The sequence below is a fragment of the Mytilus edulis genome, chromosome 1, assembly GCF_963676685.1.
Source record: "Mytilus edulis chromosome 1, xbMytEdul2.2, whole genome shotgun sequence".
In the NCBI taxonomy this organism is placed as follows: domain Eukaryota; kingdom Metazoa; phylum Mollusca; class Bivalvia; order Mytilida; family Mytilidae; genus Mytilus; species Mytilus edulis.
In genome coordinates, this window is record NC_092344.1 from 611,796 (window position 1) to 632,254 (window position 20,459).

General features: G+C 30.4%; 1 protein-coding gene across 31 annotated transcripts in view; it reads left to right on the forward strand.

The window, feature by feature from the left end:
- Nucleotides 1-20,121, forward strand: part of LOC139521003 (uncharacterized) — a 33,808-nt gene extending 13,687 nt beyond the window's left edge. For 3 of the 31 annotated variants that reach the window (XM_071314148.1, XM_071314192.1, XM_071314339.1), the window contains 17 exons: nt 406-493; nt 844-1,077; nt 1,450-1,611; nt 2,086-2,197; nt 2,847-2,972; nt 3,754-3,858; nt 4,391-4,479; nt 4,585-4,602; nt 6,130-6,347; nt 6,852-6,872; nt 8,131-8,269; nt 8,565-8,837; nt 9,283-9,484; nt 9,810-9,952; nt 10,300-10,491; nt 13,510-13,563; nt 18,027-18,286. In XM_071314148.1, the coding sequence (XP_071170249.1) occupies nt 406-493; nt 844-1,077; nt 1,450-1,611; nt 2,086-2,197; nt 2,847-2,972; nt 3,754-3,858; nt 4,391-4,479; nt 4,585-4,602; nt 6,130-6,347; nt 6,852-6,872; nt 8,131-8,269; nt 8,565-8,837; nt 9,283-9,484; nt 9,810-9,952; nt 10,300-10,491; nt 13,510-13,563; nt 18,027-18,138 (2,288 nt within the window). In that variant the 3' untranslated portion in view covers nt 18,139-18,286. Of the gene's footprint in view, nt 1-405; nt 494-843; nt 1,078-1,449; nt 1,612-2,085; nt 2,198-2,846; nt 2,973-3,753; nt 3,859-4,390; nt 4,498-4,584; nt 4,603-6,129; nt 6,348-6,582; nt 6,601-6,851; nt 6,873-8,130; nt 8,270-8,564; nt 8,838-9,282; nt 9,485-9,809; nt 9,953-10,299; nt 10,492-11,993; nt 12,036-13,509; nt 13,564-14,729; nt 14,767-16,624; nt 16,671-18,026 lie in introns of all 31 variants that reach the window. The other 28 variants (XM_071314246.1, XM_071314322.1, XM_071314400.1 and 25 more) reach the window with 21 other exon arrangements.
- The last annotated feature ends 338 nt before the right edge of the window (nt 20,122-20,459 follow it).

Genomic DNA, 20,459 nt, shown 5'->3' on the forward strand with positions numbered 1-20,459 from the left:
GTCAATGTACATCCTTCAACACGAAGCCTTGGCTCACACCAAACAACAAGCTATAAAGGGCCCCAAAATTACTAGTGTAAAACCATTCAAACGGGAAAACCTACGGTCTAATCTATATAAAAAAACGAGAAACCCATGTAAATTACATAAACAAACGACAACTACTGTACATCAGATTCCTGACTTAGGACAGGTGCAAACATTTGCAGTGGGATTAAAGGTTTTAATGGTACCAAACCTTCTCCCTTTTTCTAAAACAATAGCATAACATCACAACATAGAAAACCACATGATAAAATATCAATAAAAAAATGTAAATTAACACACTATGTCTATGACTATAAATTTGATCTGCGCTCCCTGAATGCAAATGCACAGTTAAAGTACATTATTTTGACTTTTTAGGTGTAATAATGGACAACAACGTAGAAGAAGTAGACCGGAAGAAACTGCAAGAAGAATATGAAGCTTTCAAAGAACTTATTAAGACAGTGTATGTATTTCAGTTTTAAATATTTTTATTTATTAGGTAGCATTGGGGCATAATTTAATGATAAACTGTTGTAGTTTTGTGCTATAACCTAAAAATGATAAACTCTTGTATATTTTGCAATATATGTAATGTTATTTATATCCAGTTATTTAAAAAAAAAAGGTTATAATGAGAAAGTATTTGACACCAAGCTGGTTTTCAATCTTCAGATCTAATCACTCAATTTAACAATTTGACAATTACTTTCATCAGATTAGTATTTAAGCCTAGTCATTTTTCAGGACAAACCAATTGATAAATTAATAAAAAAAACTATCCTTTGTTTTGTATGTACTGTTCTTTGTTTTTAGAAAACAACAGCAACAAGATGATCTTGATGAAGGAAAAGATAAGCCAGTTGTAGTTCGTTACTATGGAGACCACAAAAAAGAAGTCCTTCTAAAATACAGAAAGTCACCTGTAAAAACAGATAGTCCAGTATTAGGAAAGTCAGGGAAAATCCGGATACCCATCATTGGAGATGATAGAAATGAAGGGAAACAACTCATACAGGCCACAGTTCATGATGGAACTAGTTTTGTTTAGTATCCTTTGTTAATGATGCCATTGAAATTAATGATACTGTGGATTCATTATTATTCATGAGATATCAACGTTGATTTCATGGTTACCAGTAAACTACGAATTAAATGTCAAATGAAGTACACATTTTCTGTAGGCTTGAATGTAGACTGTGGTAAAACCATGAATTCAAATATCAATGGAAATACAATTTTTTGTTGTATCCATGAAAATTGATACAAATGAAAGAAAATGAATCCACAGTAACTAGAATACAGGCTGTGACATTTATAAACATTACAATATTTTTTTTGTTTGGTACTTACATAATTTGTCTAAAATAAAACTTTTTCACAATTTATTAGATACAGTGCATTATCCTTAACTATTGTCAGTTACCCCTCTGGAAAGCCAGCTATAATGTTTAGTTCTGCAGGATATGGTCGCCCAGGATATTACTTGGTGGCATATGATGATGGCAACAATCCTAGAATGCTAGCCTGTTTTACTCCCTGTGGCAAGGGTGTATGTTTTAGCAATACCAGTAAAAATATTAGGTAAGAAAGAGAAAGGAAAATAACATAAGGAGGTCTCCTAACACAATTGTTCTAAAATATGAGGTAGGTTTTGTTGTCTGTCATCATAAGATCCATCAAATCTACTTGTTAGAAGTCATGTCCCCAAGAATCACAAATTTCAAAGGATATCACAACACTGATAAGATATATAAAAAAGACATTGAAATGGAAGCTTAGACTGGGCAAACTGCCATTCATCTGAATGTGTCGTCTGCTTAAGGCACATTATTTTTAAATTAACAAGATAAATTTAATACATTTCATATTATAATTTCTGTTAAAGTATTTTTTTTTAGTCTAAGATTATTGTAAATCATATTTCTTTCAAAACTGTCTCATTTTATCTAAGGCTAACAAAATAACAAAACAAAATAAGAAGTATTGCCAATGAGTCAACTATCCACCGTGTTTACAACACTAAAATAACTTTAACAATTCTACTTTTTATTGTAGGTTTTTGTCTACAGCAAAGGGAGGTCATTTAACCGACACTGAAGGTAGTGTTATACAGAGATGGAAATGGCCGATGGGTAGTGTTAAACTGGGGACTCCTGTTATATTACAGGTATGTTAAACTGGGGACTCTTGTTATATTACAGGTACAAATCATTACACTTTGTGGACTGTACATGATCTTTACAAAAAAAAAATTGCACAAAGAAAGAAATTTTACATGGATATGTATCTGTCTTAAACACTTATGTAGTATATATTTCACAATATCTTATATTTCCAATATGAAAATAAAAATTAAAATAGAATACAAAACATGACAAACTTATTGTGGTTGACTAACAATAGTTGGTACTCCTTAAATTCAGGAGGAATTCTTTTGAATCACTACAAATATAAAGTAACATCTTTGTCAATATTGACTATAACTATCCTGCTTGGCTGAAATGAATAACCTGGAGTCGATTTCACAAAAAAACTTACGACTAAGATTAATCTTAAGTATACTGAATTGTTCATGACTTACGATCAATCTTAGTCGTAAGTTTTTTTGTGAAATCGACTCCAGAAGTTTAATACAACAAAAAGAGATGTAATTTTTAGTTTTCTCCTGATATCTGCAATTTTGATCAAATAAATCATACTCATTAGTAGTCATTACAGATAGTCAACTGTGTTCTTTTTCTCCCTCACTTCACAGAAAGCTTAATACTGTATACCTTTCAACAGCAATAAACAATTAAAATATGTTTTTTTCCCAGCTCAATAGCCACCTAGTGTTCAGATGTTATAGTCAGACAAGTATGGCCATCGTGTTCAACTGTCAGAAAGAAACAGCCAAGTTTCCTATCTTACCTTATACAGGAGCTGTGGAGAAGGAAGACAATGTGAGTAAAATGGCAAGATAGTAATCAATAATCATGTGATCAGGTTTTAAAAATGGAAAAGTGACAGCAATAATGTTTCTCCTAGATTTCAGAAACAGCTTGATCACTCCAAAAAAAAATCAAAAAATCTCACAGCATTTAAAAAAAAAATTTAAAGAAAATATTAGAAGAACCAACAACAACAACAACAATACTGTATTTTAAGAAGGTTACACAGTTAGCTATATAACTTATCTTCCCTGAGGCCGGAACCAACACTAACATGTTTAACACGGACACATTCTGTATGTGCCTATCCCTAGTCAGGAGCCTGTAATTCAGCGGTTGTCGTTTGTTGATGTGCTACATATGTTTTTTGTTCAATTTTTGTACATAAATTAGGCCATTAGATTTGTCATTTGAATTCTTTTACATTTGTCATTTCATGGTCTTTTATTGCTGACTATGCAGTATGGGTTTTGCTCATTGTTGAAGGCTGTACGAATATTTACAGTTCTTAATTTCTGTGTCATTTGGTCTCTTGTAGAGAGTTTTGTCATTGGAAATCATAACACATTTTCTTTTTTATATTGTCATTATATTCAAATATATACTGTAACTGAAAAGATAATTACATATTTTTGTCAAACAATGAAGTAATTTCCACTGAGCTATTAATGACATCCTTGGTTAATAGTTGTTAATTATCCATAAGTGTTTTGATTAATTATTTATATTTTTTACATTTCTATATTATCAATTTCTTAAAATTAATTTTAAATTAATTTGCAATTTTTTTTAGGAACAATTACTTACAGGAATTAACTTTACTTCAAGAGCAGCCAAAGAGCTTATGAGAATTTTTGCACCAAAAACCAAAACGAAGAACAGAGGAAAACAGAAAAAGGTAAAAAGAATAACATTTCAACAGAATTTGAAAATTGGATCTGTCTGAAAAAAATCTGTAACATAGAAATCATAATGGAAAATTGCCTTACAAAGCTCTAATTAATGGAGGTCTTGTTCTTGACTACAAGTAAGAATCCAAAGATTTTTTAAATTTTTTTCTGAATTTTTAAAGTAATTTTTATGCCCATATAATTAGTAGATGACTGTTTTTTTTGTTGTTGCCACTGGATGTATCATTAGTTCATTGTTAGACACATTAACCATGTGCAATTCCTATAATTAAACAATTTGCAATGGTGGCTTGAAATATGAATATTGTTTGTATGAGCTGAAAAAAAGGGAAAATGATAGGTTTATTTCATTGAACAGGAAGGAACCCAAAGACAAAAAAATCCAGACACTAAAAGGTTATATTCTCTTAATGGGCCCTTGAATTTGGAAAATAAAAAAATATTGTAAAATATTGTATATTCCATACAAATTTAATTTTGTTTTGATAACCAATAAGAAAAGTACATAATTACTTTCAGGTGAAAGCCCACATAGCTGAAATGCAGAAGTTATTAGAGTTTCCTGATAAACTACAGTATGAGCACGAATCTGAAAGAGACTTAGCAAGGTTACAAAGAAAAGCAAAGTAGGTTTAGTTAGGTTTGGGTAATAAAAGAATACAGATAAATTGGACATGAGACAATACTCTAGTAAAATACAAATAATATCCAAGATTACAAAGAAAAGCAAAGTAGGTTAAAATATGTTGTCTTTTGCAGTCAAGTAAAAATTATATAGATTGGGACTAGAGATCTGCAATACCATAAACTTGAATTATTTACATAAACATTAATTATTTACAAGTCATACAATGTTTTCAATTAAACTTATAATATAAATGGTTTGGAAATGATCAGTTCCTAGTTATAGAAAAATAATGTAAAGTGAAATACAAAAATCAATACTATTAGATTGTCACATGCTGTGAAATGTTTTTATTGCAATATTCACAGAGAAAACAAAATTTCAATTGATGTTAAACATTATTGAATCATTGTAAAAATCTAATTCCTTTAAATAAAAAACAAAGATGAGACAAGAAAACAAAAGACCATTTCTGTTATTGTTTACAGTTTTAACAAAGCAGCCTTCAAAGTAGCTTCTGAAATGAAGTGGCCAACTGGCGACCAGACATGAACAGCATGAAGTGGCCAAATCAAAATTTAAGTGGCCAGGATATAATTTCAGGCCGCCTACATTTTTTTTCTAGCTAAACAACCCTTGCTGAATAAAAATACTATTTTTTTGTTCTGTGTTTTTTTTAATATTGTTGAGTGTAGAAAATAGTTTGTATAAATCAATTGTAAAATAATCACATGATTTATTTAATTTTATGCTTTATATAACAATCTGTGACGTTTAGCGGTAGTCTGAAGCCCAGTCAAAAAAAAATCTCATCAGACTTTTGCAGTAGCAAGCAAACATCTGAAATCGTTGTAGAAATTGTAGCCAGTAGTTTATTAAATCTATGTCGTAGACTATGAGAACAAGTTACAAAATTGTCGCCAACCTTGTTTCATCTGTTTACTGACGAAATCATGAAGGAGGCTCGACCATGTGCTTTTAATAAACAATCCACAAATGCTAATGGGTTTCTTACTAATGGCACATAATAGTCAAAATTGTGACTGAGAGTGAACCCAATAATTTTGCGCCCTCTAGCAGCCTATAGCCTATAGAGGTTAATTTAGCAATCAGAGATTAGACAGAGATCGGCGGAATATAAAGACTGACATTATTCGGGTTAGACTGAGAGCAAAATAAGAAAATAGATGGATCTGTGCCAATTTAAGTCAATGCTTACAAATGACCTACAATTGCCTGATGCAATAAAGCGCTGATAAGATCAAGCTTAAATCTAAAAGGCGCTTGAAATACAGTATAAATTTGTGTTACTGTCCAGCGCTCAGGCGATTTTTTAAAACCAGACTCAGATCAGGGCAAATTTCCAAAAATTTCTGGTTCCCAGATCTTTAATATTCTAATTGCCAAAATGGTGACCAGATATAAATTTTTGGTTACCAATCAGCTTTTAAAAACGCCCAAGCGACCATTTCAATAGACTACATTGAGGGCTGTAAAGTATAATTTGTTTCAAGTTATGTAAATTTAGAATAATAAAAGTTGTAAGCAGTCATGAAAAGTAAACCTTTATGAATTATTTCTTGTAATATATTGTATGTAACATGTAAATTTGCATTGTAATTTTAAATTGTAGAAATTTAGTTGACGACTGGATGGAACATTATCGTGTAACAATAGGACTTATCTCCCCTGATATCAGCCGAATGAAAGACCGACCTGAATTTACAGATTACAGACGCAAGATACAATCAGCTAGAATATCAGAAAGACTGGACAGAGACCCAGCAAGCCAGAGACCAGTACTTGACCTGGCTACTGACAGACGAATTAGAGCCCCATCAGCACCATTAGGTAATTGCAAAAGGAAATAGGATTTTAAACTTATGATACTTTCTTATATCCTAACAGTCAGTTAAAGTTCTGTACTGGAGAAGGTGTATACATGATTTACTGCTATTTTAGAGTACTTTAAATATAATAACTGACAGAGGATTTAATTAAAGAATACCAAATAATTTTGTAAATTTCTGGAATCAGGACACCATAGAAAATTCAAGGGTATTTAATATTTTATTTTTATTTTCAGGAAAATTTGATGCATATTGTAAGATATCTAAAATGTCTGAATCAAGGTTCAATTATTATTACTTTGTGAATTTAGATTTGTGTTTGACTAAACAACTAAACCAAATTCAATGTCACTTTGAAAAGCAAGATTAAACTTGGCTTATTGTTTTTAAAAGAAAAGGTCAGCCAAATTCATATTTATAATTAGTAGATAATATAACTTTTTACTTGATACTATTATTTGGATTTGCATATGTTATGACTTACCAACTCATGTATTTATTTTAGCCCGTTCTTGCCTAAAGAAAGGTAAAGTTAACCCTATCTAAATGATCACCTATACAATCCGAATCCCTGTCCTATATTTCCCGAGCGAATCCTTTAAACCAGAAATACCAGTTGCAAGGGTTGAAATAAGAAAGAAAATTGTTTGTTTCTTTTTGCAGGAAGATTATTTGGGCAAGTTCAAAATTCAAATGCCTGCTGGATTTCCTAATTTGATAGCCTACATATTTTTAAAGTAATATTTATCTTATTTTATTAGTCTTATTTCAACCCCAAAATACTTCATTGCCAAATTCAACAAGAACACTAGATTTACCTACCCAAATGACATAATTCTTCTTAAATGCCATATGTAATTAATCTTTATTTCACTTGACAATTTTGAACAGGAACCATTAATTGTCAGAAATAGTTTATACTGTTAATCCTTTTCAAATATTCAACAATGACCAGCCAAAAGTTGTAAATCGTTAGCTAACACAGTAACCATCTCAGCCAGTCACAACTTGCATGACCTTGTCCTAATCTTAACATTCCAGTACCCATATTAAAGATTTTGGAGAATTTCTTATTCTCAATAACTATGCATGACTTGTTCATAATTTATTTGGTATGTGGATTTTATTTGCAGCATTTTAAATCTGATTAAATATTTTGAATTAACTTCCTTGGTAACAAAGCATGATGAATTAAAAATATGTGATATTTATAGATAATTGATGATCATCTCAATGATATTGATTTTCTCGCTTGAAAATGAGAAAAGCAATCAAGTTGAGATGACCAAGGATAATCTGTTTATTGCTATTTTACCTATGACGATGTTGTCAATGTCATTGACAATGCCACATGCCCTCTTAGTTTCTAGCGGTAATTTTTCATATCACTCGACTGTACTGAGAAAGGAAATTATCAGTCAGCAGGATCAAAGGAAAATTTTCGTAAAATAGCGATAAGAAAGCTTACTGAAGGGAGTACATGTCTGTGTAAAAGGTGTCATAACTTTGACCTAAATTTTGTGTTGTTAATAGATTTAGATGTATGCAGATGAGACATTTTGATGAGTGATCTGATTTTGTGTTGGTTATATTATTCAAGGGATGGTGCAGCTAATTGAAGTTTAACTTTATGTCAAACCTGACCATGTATCCTTAGAATTATTATCACTTTCAAAAGACAATTTTTTTAGTAATTTGTTTGGTTACATATGCTGCAGTGCAATTATAATAATATCTGGTCTAAAAGAGTTTAATTTGAATGAATGCATGTTTTTTATTTCCAGTTTTATCACGGACCACACCTAAAGACACTGCAAGGAAGTCTGCTGTGGCATCAGTGGTTAAGTTTGATGACGAGCCACATGAGATCGGTGATGATGATGTGTCACCCACTGCATTAGCTGTCCTAGAGAGATTAACACAGTAGGATTATTATATTGTTTAGGGAATGGGGTGGTATTTTGACACTTAAATTTGATTGCAGGTTGGCCATAAATAAACCTTGTTGACAAGCTACCATTGGAGTTCATCACATAAAAATTTGATGACATGGCATAATTTTGAATTGGAAGAAATTTTTTATCATTTGACAGAAGTATTTTTGTTTTTCTCTTTGAAATTTCCTTACCCAAAAATCATTAGAAACACATTTTGTAGATTTGTTTGTTTGTTATAGTATACAAAGAAATCATGCATTTTTATCTAAATTTACTTTCAGGTCAGCTGGTAAAAGATCCACTAGAAGTACTAGAACAAGTTTATCTAGTGCTCCTGTGTCTAGACAGTTAACAAGCTTAAGCCATATAGACTTGTCATCTGTCAAAGTCCATTGTCCAATAGCTATTCGACAACAGCTATTAGGATTAGAGCGGCCATCTTGTCGCTGCAGCAGACATTACATTCCACAGATCACTGACATTGAATATGATGATTTTGTTTCAACTGAAGCTCCAGAATCACAAGTTATTGTTATCAGCGTTATTTCATCATTGTAAGTCAACTTTCAGTTCCCTATATACATCTTGTGGTTATATTTGATATTGACATGCACCCCACATCTTGTTTTATTCATATTACGAGAATTCCTACTGTTTTTTCGGGATAAATTATCATATATTTAAAAAAATTTCACTTCTTTAATTTTCACTGTACTGAAATTCTAAGACTATGTTGACAATTTTAAAGACGGCTGAGAAAAGTGTCTAAAAAAATCAAACAAATAATTGATATGCAAAGTTTTCAAAATAAAATCTCAGATTTTGGTGTGCAGTGGTGAAAATAGAAAATTATTGGTAGACTTTCAAAATTTGGGCACCATTGTAACAGAAGCAGAAAGAGTTATTTCAGCCTGATGGATAATGACACAACAGGGGAAGGGAAATACAAAGTGTTCAGATGATATAATTCCACAGAAATATGTCTGGTCTCTTTTTCAGATTTCCATATGTTAATTCAGCAGAAGATATGTTGGAAGAAATTTATATGAATCAAAATAGGAATCGGACTAAACCTTGTGTTCAAGGACGGAATGATACCTATAGGATTTTTCAATATGATATTAATACGGCAGCTGAAGGGTCACATCACACAACACCTCTTCTTCTTACTCGGCATAATGTAGTTCCTGGCATGATTCTTGTGAGTCCTATTATGAATGAAATCAATAGATATAAATTCAATAGCTCTGTTGAAAATTTAGCACTATTTATTTCATGTAGATGTTGCTAGCTGACTCTTATGTTTATGATGTTACGTTAATATGCAAAAGAAAGGCTTTGAATAAACACAATCTATACACAACACATTTTATCTACTTAACCTATCAATTTGCATAATTGACTTTTAGTTTAATTTTTTACTGCCTAAAAGTTTTATTCATTACAAAACTCTATAAATTGTGACAAGTTGATGTTAACATGCTATACTGTTAACATGTCTTAACACATCCTAAATGATATTTTAGATGTATATGAATGGGCATCTGTCATTCTGTGATCATATATTCAATGGCTATGGTAATGCAAGAAGAGACTTCAAAAAACAAGTAATGAAAACCAGGTTACAGGCAATGCAAGGGTTCGCCTTGCCCAGAGATTTCAGATTCAGGTAAATATCAAGTATAAAAGGTAACTTAAATTAAAATAAGACCTCATTAATTGATTGTTGATGTGTAATGCCATGTTAAACACTCTTGTCTATTTCGTGGCAACCAGTTTTTATTGGTTGAAGAGGCCAGAGTACCTGGAGAGAACTACAACATTAGGATAATGATGGTGGTTTTTGACAATGTTGACTGGCTATAAAGGCCTCACACGAACGACAACTTTGGGAGTTCCTATTTCCCTGCTTATACATGAGCTGATTTGATAAAAATGGCATGTATTTATTAACAAGAACATGATTTGTATTCTTCACTATATACACTGATATTAGGAATCAATTGATATTTTCAGTCCAGTGAAGGGTAAATCTGGGATGAGATCAGCTTGGGGTGGAGAGATAGGGGGTACAGGAGTGGACCACTGGGGTAATCCTGGAATGTCCGTAGACTCTGCACTAATGCCAATACAGCGCCCCCTCACATCTTCGACTGACGAGGACAGAGTGGACAGACTCAGAGAAAACACAAATATACAGCAAGTCAAGTAAGTCTATTGTTGTACAGTCATTGTATTTCATATCTTGGTAAGTGAAGATACCGCTGGGGATATTAGAAAAACATTTTTATAGGCATTAAGAGAGAAAAAAAGGGTTATTATTGTTAATAAGGGTACAAGGTTTTGTAAATTTCCAGGTTTAGTACCACGAAACAAATTACAGAATTTTATTTTTGCAATTAATTGATCAGAATGGATTCAAATGCCAATGAGCAACATATATTTTTCCAACCAAAATGTCTAAATTAGAAAATTGAATGTTTGAATGGTACTAAGATAAGGTGTCAGACCACCAATTAAAAATCCCTATCTGTTCAACCAAATTTTGCAATTTTCACAGCTTTCTAAGTATTTTACCTTAAGTTTAACTTCAAGGAAACCAGGTATATCCTGAATTGTACATGTATCACCTTCCTACATGCCAATTTTCAACCAATGTTTAAAGTCTTGTAACAAATTTCTGATTTTGAAAAGACAGGTACTACCAAAATAACTCCCGGTTTTCTGGAAATCTTAAATTAGTGTACTATGTAGCGCATTAATCCTGAATTTTTAATGCAAACTCATAGACAAGTGAATTTTGGCTCAAAATGGTCTAAATATATTTCCCTTTCACCAAAAGTTTCATTTCTGCAAATTTGTTGGTTAGTTTAAGTAAACAATGACATCAAAAGCACTATTTTGTGTCAAAGTAGGACTACTTTTACATACGTTCTAAATTGGAGGGAGTAATTGGTGGTCTGACACCATAAGAGATGCAGAAATCTGACCTTATCATTACGATCAGTATTGTACATTACATATATATAATTCAATGTTACATGGTGTATTGTGTGTTTTATATTATTAGTAAATAGTTCTATATATTAGCTAGATGTTACCTCCCATATATCAATATTCACGGTGTTGTAAATAAATCCCTCTCACAAATCACGGGGAAAAGTTGTTTTTCAAATGAACTCTTACATTTCTAGAATTTCACATGAACATTTTTAGATACTTAAAAATTCCACACAATTTTATAAAAAATTATTGAAAAGTTCATATACTCTTCACAAGAAAAAACAAGACAGAAAACTTGAAAAACAATTTCCTTTCAATTTATCCAGTTCCTGATGCATATTGAGGTAACTCTCAATGCTCACATATTTTCCAACTTCAATGAATATAAAAAAATATATAATCTTAATTCTTCTTAATACCTTTATTGTTTTGCAACACAATGTATTAGAGAGGAACAGAAGGGCCTTTTTCTGGAATTAAGCATCTTCAGGAACTCAGTATGAAACCACATCTTACCACCACCCCTATTTGATAATAAAATGATAATTTGAGTAAGTGATGTCACTAGTTTCAAAAAATTATTATCTTTTTCTTAGATACCTAAAATAAGATGTTATAATGGTCTCAGACATTTAGCCTGTTTTAAAACTAAGGACTATTTGTTGTATAATTTCCTTTGAATTTACAATTTTATTTCACTTTTGAAGGTGGATTAGGTATAGCGTGCACTGATGGAAAAGGGGATTGAGGTTTTGGATTTTTTTGTCAAAACACTTTTCACAATTTAGCTAGTGACAATACTAAAAGTACTTTTCTTTATTTAGAAATCATTTAATTGAATACAAGTAGATTTTGATATGATAAGATTGTTTATGAAATTTTGCCATAAAGAAGATTTGGTGTTCAACCAACGTTCTAACCTGTAAATTATGATGATAATATAAATCAATATCATCATCTTGAATAAAAAAAACAGTAGTCATTTATTATCAAAACCCAGCTGGAATACATATATGTTTACATTGGAACTTATTATTGGTACCTCTATTTCGATGGTTAGAAAACAATAAAAATATGAAATTGACCCAAGTACAACTAAAGAAATCTTTCAAAATTTCAAGACCTATTGGCGTTTTATATAGTGTTTGCAACAATCAAAATAGATTTAACCAGTCTCAAGAAAATATGTCTATGACTGCTGGGTTTTTGTAAGAAAAAAAACTATATGTTTAAACAATTTAAATGTATTGTCACTTAAAGTTTTTTTCACTTAGGCCTAGGTCACCTTTGTTGCTTGTAGATTTAAACGGTGACGGAGATATTGATGAGGATTTTCTTAGTTTTCCTTGGTGGTAGCTAATTACCAACTTTCTAATTGCAGATATAGTAATACCATTATTTATCATTAAAAGTAACTGGGTATAGAAAAAATAGAAATTATGTAAATTGGGAACTACAGGTGACAGTGAATATTAAACATTTCTTATTGCTTAAAAAAAATTACCAAAGCATATACAATTTTTCAAAGTAATGAAATTTTTTTAATGTTAAGGTTAAAAGGATTTATAAAACATGTAGCTTTCAAAAAAACTTGATCTAACAATAACAAACAAATTTTTAACAAAACTCATTTTTAATGACTATTTTTTTCATATTAAAATATTCAACTGATGGATGTTTTAATTTTGTAAAATTCATTTAAGGGGAGATAAATATGCTTTGTCAAGCTAGATGTTTACAGTTTAAGGGGAGATAACTATGCTTTTTCAAGCAGGATGATTGCAGGAAGGATATACATTTCATCTCTGATCGTTTAATAAAATTTTCACAGATTTTGTTGCTCAAACTGGATATCACACTGAATTTGATAACATCATATTTTCCGGTAAAAAAATTGTCGTTGATTAAATAGTGAAAGCCCTATAATGTGTTTCAGGTTTCTTTCTATATGTGGTCAAGGAACGTTACCAGTATTATGCAAGTTAGCCTGTGTATAATATCTTTCTTGATTGTGTATGGTGTGTTATTATAAATCTACACCATATTGCCACTGTATTACTAAGAAACAAATATCTAACTGATTTGATAACCTAATGTCACATTTTTGTTTCATGCAATTTTAATCTTAATCAAGATGTCTTCTCTAAAAAAAAAAAAAAAAATTATTAAAAAAGTAAAAATAACTTCAGTAGAAATTTTCATTATATCTTTATAACTTTTTAGGGAAATTTATGCTAAACTTGGGCCAATGCTATCAATCGAACCATTCAAGAGGAGGTAACTTGTGTTGTATGCTCGCACATTTATAATCTAAGGGGAATCACCTCACAATTCATTCCGGCATTTCATCAGCATGTCATTTACTGCTTTAACAAAAAGATGACAATTAATGTAAAAATAATTCAAGGAAATTAATTTTTATAACACAATATGCATGCCATTACATAGAAAATTTTGAAAGGAACTCAAAATTTATCACGTAATGCATTTTGTATTTAGGCTAGCGTTATAACTTTGGCATGTTTTAACATAATCATTTGTTAAAAAGCTTATTTATTCATTAAGACTTCATAACTGAAAGTTTTATAATGTTTTAGGGAACATAATTATACTTTCTAATTTTAGACCAGACTTGAATGAATTGTGTTTTAACCAAATTTTCGTTAAATTAGGAATAAAACTCACATTGATTGATTTACCAATAATTTATGCTAATTCATCTAATATGTTAATTTATTTTAAAATCTGTTTTAAATTCCTTTGCATACTAATGGTAGATTTGATTTTCTATTTTATACTCAGAATTTTATTTTGTAGGGTTTTGCATTTTTAAATATTTTATAATTCTATTTTTTGTTTGAATCTTGTCTGGTTAGATTTTTATGAAATAGGTTTCTTGCAATTGACACTGCATGTAGATGAGTTATTTTATTATAACCTAAGTTTAAATTTTATCATAAGATACATACAAGACATGCCTGCTAAACATCTATAAAATTTACATTAGTTCTTGGTGTGTCAGTCTGGACTGTACATACATGTGATGGCAGACTCGTGTTCTAATTATCTAAGTAAAGAAATGAGGGTAGATGGGCATAAGAATATATCTGAAGCATAGTTACACCTACATCATTTCATTCTATATAATCATTCATGGTGGTCACATAATGTTTTGGTGGTCTATCTCATTTATATCTTTTCAAGATCAGAATGTTTTATTTTATAAAATGACTCTTTTTATGAAGAATTTTGATTTTAAAGTTATTTTAATATCTTAATCTAATTTGAATGTAGAAATTTTATGTGTTAAATTCAAATTATTTCTATGAACCTACATGTACTTTTTGTTTGAAGAAAAAGTAGTTGACTATGTTATTCTCATCATTTGCTCATGTGAACCAAGTTGAATTACTAGTAAGTCTGTTTCCCCTTTTTTTGTACAGAGAGGAAAGGGGCCAGATCATTTATGTAAATTAGTTTGTAAGTACGACGGAAGGATTGATTTTGTAGTGAAGCAATACATGCACAAATATTTTAGCAAAGGTTCACTACCTTTTGGATTATTGATATTATTTTCTAAAATTATGCCCAAGGGGGTTACATGCAGTAATTTAGGGCTGCAATTTTTAAATATTTTTGATATCCACCAAGTAAATGAAACAATTAAGCTATGCAAGATAGGCACTCTTTCAAAAGAAAGAGAAAAATGATAAACCGTAAAAATAATATTACATTTTAAAGAGTGTATAGAAGGAACTAAAGTCACACAGAACTTTTTAACATAATATTACTTTTGAAACTTCGGATAACAATTATTTGCATTGGTTTTATTGATTTTTCACTTATACAAAGTCCTTTAACAGTTCAGGACATACCATCTCAAGCTTCTTAAATTATTTAGAAAATTAAGAATTGGACATTAAAACTCAGATTTTAAAGATTCTCCCATGAGGTTTATTGTCTAATAATTTGAAATTTGACCAATTTAGTATAATGAAAGATAACAACCAGTTTGGATTACACCAAAAAAGGTGTTTGTCCTGAATATGCATGAAATATTTGCAACTGGACATTAAGCAACCAACAATCAATCAATCAAAAAGTGGTTCAGTATAACACATTTAAAAGGACTAACATACTCCAGTTCAGTGATCATTAACATTGAGAACTGTTAAGCAGCTCAGTACTTGAAAACATTTGTAAAAGTGTTTTTTTAGAACTATCTTTGGGTGAAAAAAACCCAGCTTATTTGGTTAAAAATGTTGTTGTTAATCCACAAGGTCTTTTAAAATAGGCAAAACATTTGATCCAAAAGGTCCTTATAGGAAATACAATAGATACTACTTGCATGCTGGCATGGCTTCACATATTTTTTTATTCAAGTAGATATTGAAGTTGAAAGAAAATGATTTCTAAATTCACCTCACTTGATGGTGACAATTGTTGCACTGTAATGAGATTGCTGCAAAAGTGTTGGGAAATGTATTATTACTTAGAAGTGGATGTATCTGAGTACAAGCCAATTCACAACAAATCTTAATACCAATCTATCAGAAGAATATATTAAATGATCTTATGCACTATAGCCATTGTTCATAATGAAATGTGAACTGATATAAATGATTAATGCTGTTGTGGTGTCTAAAGTTTATGTGTCTTTAACTTATGTTTTTGTTTTAAGCTTATCTTAACACTCCTCTTGATATTGTTTCTATTATTCAAAAAAAAAAAAAAAGAAGTACACAACTTTTTAAGGCAAAAACTGGTAAAATTAATCAATAATTTATCAATTTTTGAAAAATGAATGTCACATTCTATATCTACAATATAACAATAACTTCAGGATAAAAAAAAAAGAATTTACTTAAAAATTATTTTATTGACTCATTTTCCATTTAGATGTGTGGTAGCTTGAACTTGAACTTGAATTTGCTCCATATGACTGAGAAATTGATAGTTTAATAAAGATTTGATTCAAATAAGGTTGAAAACTTTGAAATGATTTGAATTTAAGCTACCATGTCATGATGATTATAACATATTATCAAAAAATCAGAACCTATTACTACACGAGATAGAGAAGAAGAAATTATATATTGTTAATGTTTTCTTTAAGCTCATGCATTTCATTCAATCTTGTTTGGTTATTTCATTTGATAGACTTATATTATTTTACTGTATTTTAGACTAGTATTAGAATTGTATAACATTAGTTAACAAGTATTAAACACATATATTCATTGTTAATAGTGCATGGTCTGTGTATTATATTAAACATATATATTCATTGTTAATAGTGCATGGTCTGTCTATTTACTGCATGTTATTTTATTAACAGACTTCAGCGTCATCGGACTTTTGTTCCTCGTTTAGTTGATTTACAGGTAATTACAGACACTTTAAAGACAGGTTCTCCCATGTATTTACAGTTCATAGGGAAATCCAAATTTTACATAAATTTCAACAATCCCAATATCTTATTACATATATATGATAGTGATTTATCTTTGTCACTTCTTCCTATATACATTTCAAACAATAGACCACTTTCGAGTTCATCTGTCACCGGAAAAAACTCGTCAATTATGCGCGCCTTTATGACGTCATTTACCAGATAGAGGGGCTCGCCTGTAAGCCTGCACTATTAACGTTCATCAAGCGTCTTAGTGATCGTCGTTGTGCAGGATAAACTAGAAATAATGGTTGTACTGTAGGTACTTAATGACAATTCCCTAATGACAGCAGTGCTGATTGTCAATTTTGAGAATTCAATTTGCCGAATAATTCGTACAATATAGAATTATAGATTTCCAACCACTCGCTCAACATTAAAATGGAAGTGACGACGCCCCTAAACGCACAAATGACGTTCACTAAAACCAGAGTTTTTGACGGAAATGCATTGAACTCGAAAGTTGTCTATTAGTTCACTAGCTGATGCACAAGTCCTACCCTAGTCCTTAAATACAACAATATACATTCATTATCATATCATTTATAGTGGTTTTCAAAGTTAGGATATTTTTCAAATTTCTTTATTAGAAAATGTTAGAATCCAAAATCTAAGGAATATTCAAAACAGAGTTTATCATCTTCCGAATGTTCAAAATGTTTATGAACCAACCTGATTGAAGTTCATCAAGCATGTGAACAATAATCTAAAGGAATCTGTAAAGAATGTCAATCATAATTTAAAGAATATTTTTACTTTGAGAACCATAATTTTCAGAACTTATGAAATATGTTAACCATCAACCCTAAAAAATACCTGTAGCAATAAAGTAAAACCCATTGACAACAAAAAATCAAACAAGCAACACCACTCTGTTGTACATTGTAGTATTTTATATTTGTTTTAAATCCATTTTCTCCCAATTATTTTTTCCTTTTTAAAGTAATTATTACACATTGATACCATAACTATTTTGATGTCACCTGTTAATGAAAAATTACACTTATTCAATGAAAAGTAGATTTTGTATAACTATGGTAGAATTGACATATCTTGTATATATTATAGAAGTTTGGGAAGTAGTTTGTTTTTACCATGATAAACTAACCTTGGTTCCAAAATGATTGTGAGTCTTTGAGACAAAGAAACAGTTTAAAAATCACAAGTCATTCATTTGTGAAAAAGGACTCTTGTGATTGTCAATACTAATGCCAGGCTATTTTCAGAAACACATTTCAGATTAAGCTGTTTTATGGGAAGCTGTATGTTTGTTTTATATATTTTTCAGAGGATATGAGAAGTATGTGGATCATTCGCCGTCACCTGTTCGTTACCATATTCTAGACATGAAAAGACATTTCTCTGCCCCAGGTAGAAGACTTCAGGGAACTGTTACTTAAGGGAGATAATCCTCAATCTAGGAACCAAAACAGGGAAGATAACTCATGACAATATCATTGTTGGATGAAGTTTAAATGGAGTGGTGTATGCCAGTGTCAAATTTGCAATTATATATTTATTTATATAACTATTGTAACAGATTTTGATTTCGTTAGAAAAATTGTAAATTACTGAATATACATTGTACTTTCTTGTACGACATGTAGATTAATTTATTTTTGCACAAATGGCAAATTGATATGAATGTTTGACAGATATATGTTATTATTGGTTATATTTTTGTATCATTGAATTTGTATGCTTCAAGCTCACTTTCATACAGCCTAAGTGCCCTTTCTATTACATATTTATAATATTCATATATTTTTTCATATTGAATTTAAAATTTTAGAATAAAAAATTCCTGCATAAATATTGAATTCCTGCAGTATCTTTTTTTTTAAATAACTGTATTTGGTTTGATATTTTGGTTTGTATTTGTGCCAAATTGTTTAATTATATGTTTGTGCCAATTTATGTCCTGTTTATTGTTACAATGCCGGATGACTTTTTGACCTTTTATGTATTTGTTTAAAATTACAATAAGACAACAGAAAATTGATATATTTTTCTGAGTACCTGAAATATTCTAAAATTAAAGTTTTCCATTTTTTCATCATATATTCCACATAATAGATTTGAAAAATAGTACCGGTTTCCATTTTCTATGATTTTTTATTCATTGTATTTAAATGTATATTTGGCTTTCAGTGACGACACAACAGCAAATAGAGATTAAGTACACTTTGCCACATAAACTTTGTTGAACTTTTATTCTGTAGGAAGTAACTCACAACCAGACTGATATTTGCATGCATCAAATTAAAATATTCTGGTTGGTTTTAATCAAATGTTACATAAATCTATATAAGCCAATACTTAATTTATTCAAGTCTAGTTAATTTCTGATAACAGTACTGAGGTAAAATTAAGTTCAAAAGGCAGGGTTGTTTCCATCTCAATTAAGTGTTTATTACTTCAAATTATTCAAAACCCCAGTGATTTGGAACTAGTAAAAATGTTTGCAGGGGGCTGGTTGCCTGGTATATGTATGATTGTGGCATTTTCAAGATTTATTTAATAAAAAAAGAAGTTTTTTCCTTTGTTCTCTCTTGGTGCTGTTTTAACTATTTAATATAATATCTTAACTGACTTAGAACACTGTTAAATCATCTTACTTGTTAATGGGTGGTGGTAGTTTTGAATGCACCATGTATATCTTCTTACATTTATCTGTTGTGCTATTTGCCTGCTTTAGTTTGTGATCAACTCCTATATTAGGGTTGTTAAACAGATGCTTTAATGTATAATGTTATTTTATAATCTGAAAATTACTTCCACACTATTTTGGAATAATAGTACATGCATAATAGCATGATATGAGGCATGTGGTTGTTGCACTTGGAAAAAAAACAAAGGTTACTGTTAGCTTCTGGAGACATGAATATTTTTGTGCAGTTTTGTTTAAAAAAATGTTTTTGTTGAAATTGAAATTAACTTTTTTCATGAGTAACTTGCCAATTGTTCAAAGTTTTGTTTATGCTATTGTCTCTATATAACAAAATTGCTATTATCGTACAATACTGATCTGGTGATAAAATATTAGAAATACAATTTATTTCCACAAATTTATAGAAGTTTAACTACAAATTTAATCATTAATAATCTTAAAGTGCCTCAAATGTATATTAACTCAATTTGCTCATCCCTTTCTATAGGTTATTTCTAATTCAGGGCCGATCCAAGAGATAATTGTAAAATATTTGTCTTGAGTAAATTTTCCTGATTTTCCTTTTGAAAATTCTGGATCCCCTGCTGAAAATATGCTGATTTTATTACTGCTGATATTATATGTCTGTTTCTTAATTCTGTGATATTTATTATGTACTGCTGATTATGTGCCTTTACAGATGATCTTTGTAGAATAAAAACATCAGTCTGTATACACGTTTTGTTTACTCTTTGTTGTCACAGTGCAATGTGGGGGGAAAAGATTTGTCTGGTTTTGTAAGCACTCTTGTGTTCATTATTCAGATTGTAGGATCCTTATGAAATTTATACGGTTATACCAAAGATTTATATCAACAATGTCTGAGGCAAGTTCTAAAATCGACCTGAATCAGTAATTTTTGTCGAGCCTGCAACTTTTGTTGCAGAAAGCTCGACATAGGGATAGTGATCCGGCGGCGGCGGCTACGGCGGCGGTGTTAGCTAACTTCTTAAAAGCTTTATATTTTAGAAGGTGGAAGAACTGGATGCTTCATACTTTGTATATAGATGC